The sequence below is a fragment of the Anopheles nili genome, chromosome 2, assembly GCF_943737925.1.
Source record: "Anopheles nili chromosome 2, idAnoNiliSN_F5_01, whole genome shotgun sequence".
Taxonomy (NCBI): domain Eukaryota; kingdom Metazoa; phylum Arthropoda; class Insecta; order Diptera; family Culicidae; genus Anopheles; species Anopheles nili.
In genome coordinates this window covers 26,618,367-26,627,068 of record NC_071291.1, presented here as the reverse complement: position 1 = coordinate 26,627,068, position 8,702 = coordinate 26,618,367, and the positions used below count along the sequence as shown (strand labels likewise).

Sequence of the window (8,702 nt, the reverse complement as noted above, 5' to 3'; positions counted from 1 at the left end):
AAGAAACGTATGATCCGCAGAGGAAATTTATGTTCAGGTAAATCAACATCGCGTTTTATTAAGCCCGCGTCAAGTATTTTTTTTTGTTTCACCCATTTTATCTCCCCCAAAATAAGCGTTAATCGTTCTTCCTTCCGGTTAGGACGATTGGTGCGTGCCAGTGACACCTAAATTAAAGTTTCTCGTTTAGTAAAAAGCCACTACACGAGTATGGCGCACGTTGACACAGCGGGAACCTTTCGTCGAAGATGTTAGAGAAAACGTTGCTAACCGCAACTGCAAATGAAATACGAACTGGTCGAACCGAGCCTGCGTACGCGCGTGCTGTGCAACAAGGCAAACAAACGAAGAAAAATAATTGAACCGAACTTCGATCGATCACGTCGCGTTGCGTTTCCACGGACGTCAAGACGGAAACTAGCGTCTGTCGCTCAGAAGAAGCGCTTTGCGGGCGAGCAATCAAACTTTCCTCGAGAGCCCTGCGTAGGGAGGAAAATCGAGAAAAGAAATTAGGAATCGGGTCTGTTTGGTATCGAGCGGGCCCTGCCAGATTTGTGCGCTGCACCTAAATGTTTGATGTTGCGAGGGCGTTTTGGTAACGCAGGCCTTCAGGGTCGTTGCGTTTAGTTTCCCGGTGAAGGTGTGTCCCCCCATGGCAAATGGAGAATCGGGAAGAAAACAGCGCACCTTACTGCTGGAAACCCGAGCGATTTCCCCGCCTAGCAACGAAACTAATTAAATTTCCCATAATTAGCCCGCCGTTGCCATCGTTGATTGCACAAATCTAATTTTCGCTCCAGAAACGGCAACGGGGGACGAGTTCCCACTGGGAGCGGAATCGAAGCGGAAAAAAGGAAAGCAACTAATCCATCCAGCGTTTGCAGCCGTGCAATGCAGTGCGCGCGCTGGACGGTCAAACTTCGTCCTGACCGCGGTTGGGGGTTGGGAGATTTATAGAATTACTCATCCATTCGAAGCTCCCCCCTTTTTTATGGTCTCCCCCGGAAATGGCCCGAGAGAGTGCCCTCAAATGAACCGGAAACGAGTTGGATATTTATGAACCAAGCGCCGGCCCTTAGCTTTCGTAAGAGCGGCGAACGGCGCCCCATCGCTCACGGCCAGCTCATTTCCATTGTTTTTCGCGTGTGCAATAATGCTTCGTTTTTCCATGCCGATCCGTACACCGAAGCCATTGACGTTATTAGTGAAAAGGGTTTTTTTACTGTTTTGTTTTATCCACTTTCCTGCGGCCGCGTTTCGCGATCGCGTGAACCAACACCGTTGAACCGAGAACCGTTCCTGTCGAGAAGAAAAGCGGCTCTCCACCGGTGAGGGAGAGAGATAAGCTTCGTAGATAAAGTTTTTCCTTTTTTATTGCTTCTGTCTGAGTTTTCACCCCTCTCGGTTACCGGCCGGTCGCTCGGAAACACAGTGTCCTTTTCCGTGCTCCCGTTCGAGCACGTTCCTAGTCGGGTTGGATGGAAACCCTGGGTGATTAATGCATTGCTGTAAACAATAAAAGGGTTCATTTGTCGGGTTATCCCGAGACGGAGCGGAAGGATAGAAGGAAACTTTACAGTTTCTCCTGTCCGGAACCGGTGTAATAATTACCGGGACATATGAAATACCTGCATGCTCCGCCGGTAGACTGGCATTATCGTCCGGAAAAGCGTTCGAAAACCCTCGCGGGAGCTGTCGCACGACCGTTTGTTTTTCCAGAACCAAAACACGGCTCTCGGGGATTGTGGCATGGAGTGGGTACGATATGGTACAAGCTAATTTTCATTCTGGTACGCCGCGGAATAGAACACTATTGCGCCCCCTTTCGGAAATCATTGGGGGTAGAATTTTTCATTATTTTTTGCATGCGATCCATTCCTTTCTTACAGCTTGCTGCTCCGACGGCCATTTTGGACGGGGCGTAGGTGCCCACCCATTTTCTCCGTTTTTCTTGCGTTTTGTCGTGCTGTTTCACTCACACAAACAGAATGTCCTCGGTGAAGGATACGGCGTCATTCTTCACGCGAGGCAACTCGGCGCAGTTCGAACACGTGCTCGCGCTCTACCCGCAGGTGTTGAAGCTGAAGGCAGAAAACAAGTGCAAGAAACCGGACGAGTTGATCCGGCTGGACGATTGGTACCAGAACAAACTGCCTCAGCTGATCAAGAAGCGCGGCAAGGATCGCCACATAGTGCACGAGGAGCTTGTCAAGACGATGAAGTGGAAGCAAACGCGCGGCAAATTCTTCCCACAGCTGTCCTACCTGATCAAGGTGAACACGCCCCGGGCGGTGCAAGCGGAAACACGCAAAGCTTTCCGCAAGCTGCCCAACCTGGAGCAGGCCATAACGGCATTGTCTAACCTGAAAGGTGTCGGGACGACGATGGCATCGGCGTTGCTGGCTGCAGCCGCCCCGGAAACGGCTCCATTCATGGCGGACGAGTGCCTCATGGCGATACCAGAGATCGAGGGCATCGACTATACGACGCGAGAGTACATGAACTTCGTGCGACACATCCGCGTCGTGACGGATCGGTTGAACCGCGAATGCCATCCGGAAGCATTCACGAGTGATGTAATGCAGGAGGAACCAACGAGCTCAGCAAAACGGGCTGGTAATGGCGTTGGCGATAGCCCTAACAACGACGATGAAGACGGTTCCAGCTCATCCGATGGTGACTCTTCTAGTGATGCGCCTGTGGCAAAAAGCAAACCGGAACAAACGACTAGCACAGTGCTGAAACCCCACGAAAGGAAATGGTCCCCACACAAGGTAGAACTGGCTCTCTGGACGCACTACGTAGCTAGTGAGTTGCAACCGGATCTGCTAGAGAGCGTTCCGGAGGAAGGAAATCACACCGATGAGGGCGAAATCCCTGCCACGAGCAGTATAAACACCGACAGTAATCCTACAGAGGACGGCTCGCCCACGAAAGCCTCCAACGGAAACGCTTCAAAATCGTTGGCCATGACGGAGGGAAATCACGCGATCGAAGAACCTTCGGATGAGAGCAACTGCGATGCCAAGAGCACACTCGGATCGGACGACTCGTCTAAGGACCTCAAATTCGGAGTAGACAGTTTGGACGACTGCACGAAGTCGGAGGATAGCATGGAGCACCCTAGTGTGGCCACCTTGAGCTGCAGCACGAGATCACCTTCTGTTAATGCTCGGAAGACTAGTGCAGAATCTGCCAATGCGAGGTCAGCAAACGAGTCGAGCGATGTCGTCGTGGACCGAACACCTAAGCCATCGATTGATGATGAACTGAACAACTCCACAGAGGAGGATGAGAGTGATGATGAGCCCCCTTCTAATAAGAGAACTAAATTTGGCTAGAAGTCTATTTAACCAGTATAGACAGTAGTTAGCTATTGGAAGTAGATCTTTTTTTTTCAAAAGCTCAATGACATGATCGATACCTGTAGTACGTGAAGTGGTGTGTACCTTATCTAACATGTGCTCTTGCAACACCATCTACAGTTTGCTTGATTATTCATCGAGAAAGACGATTGATTGGAAAAGAACATGTTTATTTTGACTACCATCTAATATGTGTAGCATTGCCAAGGACATTCCAGTAATCTTTGAGAAGAAAGCAATGGTCATAGGAATTTTTTCATGCGTCTAATGCCAACGTTGTCGTGTAAAAAGGTTTTAATTTAGATATTATTAGTAACTATTTAAGCTTGCAATGTTTAGCATGTAGTATTTTAAGTAAATTAACTGAAATAAGTATTAGGTATAAGATGTTAAGTTGCTAGAACGTTTATCACACACATGATTTTCGTCAACATTAAGAAAAGCTACGTATTTATTAAACAATCTTTAGCTGTTCAATAGTCATATCTTTATAATATAATTATCAAATTTAAATCGCAACCACTTTCCCTGCAAATCCAAAGCAAAAGATAACCACCAACACGTTCAATCCAATTAAAATGCATCTTTATATAGCAAATCGTATATATCATCCAGTTACATTAGCTAGAATCCTTCCGATGATTAGTGGTGGAAACGCTTTTCTTGTGTTTACCTTGTAATTTGAGCTATTTAGACTCCTTAACTTTATCAGGTAGACGGCACTTTTGAAAGAATATGCTTCTATTTTCTTTTTAAAAGAATATGAATACTAGTCGAATTTAAGACACAATACCCCTTCTCATTGATCCGGTATTTTGATGAAGAATTCAAGAACAGAATTTAAAGATTGGTCCCTAGAAAACGATCAGCCAAATAAAAGTATAGTTAAAATTAAATAATTTTTCATTTAGTTCAGCAGGAATTTATAGAGTACGTAAGTTAGCCTGCTAAAATACACAAAAGGTCAGGTATACTTTTACCCAATTGTATGTAGAAAGAAAAAACAAATGTTTTGAAAATATGCACCCAATACGATAGGCATAACAATCGCAAGTAGGAATATATACAAAGTAATAAAATGTAGATTTAAGTAATATAAGGTAAGCTAATACTGTAATGGCTTAGTAATGATTTAAGTAAACAAAAACAGTAGCTGAAAGCAACTCAAAACAACCATATGCAGAAAAACCGAAGCCTGATCCGACAGCAAAGCTAAGACAGCCACAGAAGAAATACAAAAACGCGTATGAGCAAATGAAAAAAAAAATACAAAAAAAAGCACAAATCACAAATAGCCTTGAAAATAAGACAAAAACATTGAGTCCTTCAATTTTTTTTATCATTTGCCTGATAAAAAATTACAATACATACCTGCAAAGAAAAAGAAGGAAGCAAGGTTGAGATAAATGAAGAAGAATCTTAATACAACAACCCAAATAAATCGGACAAAATGCTACAAGGGCAACATTAAATAGGGTAACATTGTTCTTCACACGATAATGATACAAAATTGGAGAATTTTAACAAAAAATACCAACAAACAAGCTAACAAACACAGCCGCGAATGCAAGCGTATTGATAGAATTGATACCACGGCAAAGAAGTCGAAGGCAATAAATTATTACTAAACAAAATTCTATTAACACGTGTTTGATTACTGCGACGATAATGTATTCTACATTGCTACTTTCAAGGATGATGGTGCTCGCTACATCAAACAAAACATTGGATTGCAATTAAAAACATTATATTCATTACAGGTACTAGCAAGACAAACTGGGCTGAAAATTGCATCAAAAAAGTAAAGGTAAGTTTTTTTGCTCACTTTCGCCAAATTAAAACGTTATAGAACGATATCCTTCAGAGAAAAATCGATGATGCTCTGAAGCTGGTTATTTTGAGATATGCATACCTTCATTAGACACGCAACGTCACTTTATGGTTACCTCCTGAGAGAGGTGCTCAGCAAACCGTTTCCGGAAATCGTTTGCGTGTATTGAATTCTAAAATTTACAATTCGGCTCCCCTCATGCCCTCACGGTCTATGACTCAGCAATGGGCCTCAAGACACTAGACGATGGCTTTTTCGTCGATTGATTTTCCGCATTCCCGAAACGTTGTGTGCTCCACCTCCTGATTATTAACAACTCGACCGCTTTCGGAGCAGAATACGGAAGTAGCTCTTCTGCTTCCGAGCAAAATGATGAGAAAAATAAAAAAAAACAAAACAGACGAAAACCTTCACTGGATGGGCTTCTTGGGAAAAGCTCATCAACACCGTTGGAGGTGTAGCATAAAAGGTGCGAACTTATTTATCCCCACTCCGTACGCAGACGATCTCGAAAGCAATCCCGAATCCGTGCCGGTACGTGATGGCTTCCAAAAATGTCAATCATCGGTATGCACGACCGTATCGAGTTGGCTTATAAAGATGTTTTTTATTGCTCTCTCCTTCTCATCTACCCGTTGGCGGTTACAATAATTTACGAGTTTTTTGTTAACCATTTTCACTAAACTGCCTATCGTTAAACTTTTCTTGCAACATTTTTTGAAGGAATGATAAGAAAACATATTTATGAGAGTACTTTATGTGAGAGACATATACATATTTTACATCTTATATTATTTAAGTTATCTTTCATTAGATGCCAATGAATATGGTAGAAACGAATAAATTTTCTTGCGAATTTATAGAATAATTTTATTTAGGTTAGGTACAATTTAGGTAGAAAGCTTTCGTGCAAAAAACGTACCATTAAAACTGATAAAATCTTACCGATCCTTCGTGCGACAGTTTCTGCCCGGTCACGTTACCATCGATCGAAACCAACCCTTGCGTCTTAAAGTGACCCTTCTTTCTATGGCTGTCAAACCCTAAGCCCTGACTTAAGCGTTTGCGTGATTTTTCAACACACAAACAACTAAATCTCAACCCCCGCCCGGTGAAGAAGAACACCAAACAGGATGGATCGTTGCTTCGGGTCAAAGGATAAGCAATCCTCCGGAGGGGGTCATTGTTCTCTTAATGACACACTCCTAGTCCTGGGCGTACTCCGAGCCCGTCGGGCTTTCGTTGGCCTCATTCTCACCATTCTCTAGTCCCAACGTCTGTCACCGTCCTGCGGAGTGTAATCAAATTAATGGTTATTGACGGAATAACGCGCCAAAAGTACACAAACCTCGTACGAGCGCGTGTGTCGACACGCGGGTCAAAGGTGACAAGCAGGAGTGGAAGGCAAACAGCAACCGCACTAGAAAAAGCCATTTGTTCCCCATCTTAGATGGGTGGAAGGAGTGAAAACAGGGTTGACACCCCTTACTGAACTGCCGTACGACGTTATCAGTCGTGTTTCGCGTGAGGTTTCTTGAGCCGGGAAAACTACTTCCAGCCGGTCCACGGGATCTGTGTTGGGCCGGTTCATATAGAATTTAATTTCCATCCCAACGGCTCAAGCCCCACTCACTGTAGTCCTTGCCGAATGGGGTGCCGGTAGTTTTTCGACGGGCAAACCACCAGCACCACCGAAAAAGGGCCGGGTTTCCGAGCAACGGTGAGCGGTGAATTAATTTGCTAGTGGCTACGCCCGGGAAGGGCGAGATAAGTTACCCACCATGGGGTCCGCTTTATTTGTCGTGTGTGGATGGTCTCGGCTAGCATATTCCGAAGGATAATTGGATGCGACGGAAAGTTTTTCCCTCACACGGCCCGGCGTAGTTCACGTATGAAATTTTAATCGCCGACAGTTTGTTTTCCCTTCGGCGAAAATTTGTCCCACAAATTAACTCTTTCCAGTCGCTTCCGGCAGAGGAGAGAAAGAGAGAGAGAAAGAGAGAGAGAGAGAGAGAGAGAGAGAGAGAGAGATAGAGAAAGCGAAAGAGAACAGGAAATGTGTGTGAATCCTTCCCATCATCATTCCCGTCGAGCTGTCATCTTCCCGGATCATGGGGCAGCAAGGATTAACCTATTCGCCGTTTGCTACTCTCTAGCTGAACGTGGTCATTCGTCTGAATCTACTGTTTCATCCCTTTGGCGTCTTCCATTAATAATGCCCCGCCCAGCAGCACCAGGAAACGGAGAGAATGTCGTTCCGAAATCTAGCATAGCTTTTTTCGTCAGCCATAGTGGATTTTTATTTTGGCCATGCCACTGGAATGGACGAAAGCCGGGTCAGCAATGGGAATTCCGCGTATCCTTGAATATGTTCCAGGAAATCCACTGGTAGTGATAGGAACCCAGAAAAAAAGCGTTATAATTCATCGTGGCAGGAGAACGTAGTTTTTCATTCCTCTGGTGTGCATTTGTCCGGAGCAGGAACACCCATTTGCAGGTTATAACTTGCCGGACGTGCCTCGGAACTACTGGTAATGGCTCCACAGTTTTCGGCAAATGGAAAGAAAGATCCAATGCTACAATTGTTTTATGTCGCGGAAGCTTTTTGATTTATCTGATTCACATCACTAAATTATTTCTTGCTAAAATTTTAATATCTCCATCAGATCGGGTTCATTTCCGTATTAAATTTTGTGCCGCATGCCATTAAATCACATCCTCGGATGTACACACCACCGAAATGTCGTCACAGCATTTCATGAAACGAGCCATGCTTCAGTAAAACGTTGGCTTCAGTAAAACTTTGCACAGCAACCATGCCATGGAAAATGAAACGGTTCACTGGGTGCACGTTTTTCGAGCTTAATTCAAACAAACGACGGAAAGTGAGTTTCGCTAGCGAACCTGGCAATTCCGGCAAGAATACTACGTGAGGATCCCATACAGAAGTGACGGCATTCGACGATTGGTTCGTTCATTTATCATTTCACGCTCCACGTGAAGCAGGACGAGGAGAAGTACGATGAGCTAAGTTGGGGCAATTTTCCCGACCGCCACGGAATGTGCGGCTGTAAAATGCCATTAAATTTATCATCGAACTTCTTTGATTGCATCGTGATTGCTAGCTTCACGTGCTGGAAATATGTCTTGATTGATCCCGTTCCATTCGGGATCCTTTTGTAACCCTTTTTTGGAGTGAACAAAGGCATGCAATAGGTAGGGTGAGGTGTTCTGTGTTTTTCTTTCTACTATATTTGGTTTAGTTACATTTCGTAGTTCAAATCATTACGAGTTTCAACTAAGGATGAAATTTTTTCCTCTTTATTCTAAAACTCGTCGACAAAAACGCAATGCTGTACGACGTGCAAAAACGCTGAGATCTATTCGTTTTCAATTCACACAAAACCGTCAACTGAACACAAAAAATGAGAAAAAACCTGAAGCGTCAAATTCCATCACCCAAATCGGATTTAAATCCGCGCTGGCAGACGATTCAAGCGATTGAA

At 44.3% G+C, this 8,702-nt stretch overlaps 1 protein-coding gene across 1 annotated transcript; it reads left to right on the top strand.

The window, feature by feature from the left end:
* The first annotated feature begins 1,988 nt into the window (after nucleotides 1–1,988).
* LOC128720751 (uncharacterized) lies at nucleotides 1,989–3,472 on the top strand. Its single transcript, XM_053814446.1, has one exon. The coding sequence runs from the start codon at nucleotides 1,989–1,991 to the stop codon at nucleotides 3,339–3,341; it is 1,353 nt and encodes a 450-aa protein (XP_053670421.1). The 3' UTR covers nucleotides 3,342–3,472.
* Nucleotides 3,473–8,702: the final 5,230 nt, after the last annotated feature.

Excerpts from the sequence above, each read along its gene's own strand:
- LOC128720751 (XM_053814446.1), top strand. The coding sequence starts at position 1,989 with ATGTCCTCGGTGAAGGATACGGCGTCATTCTTCACGCGAGGCAACTCG.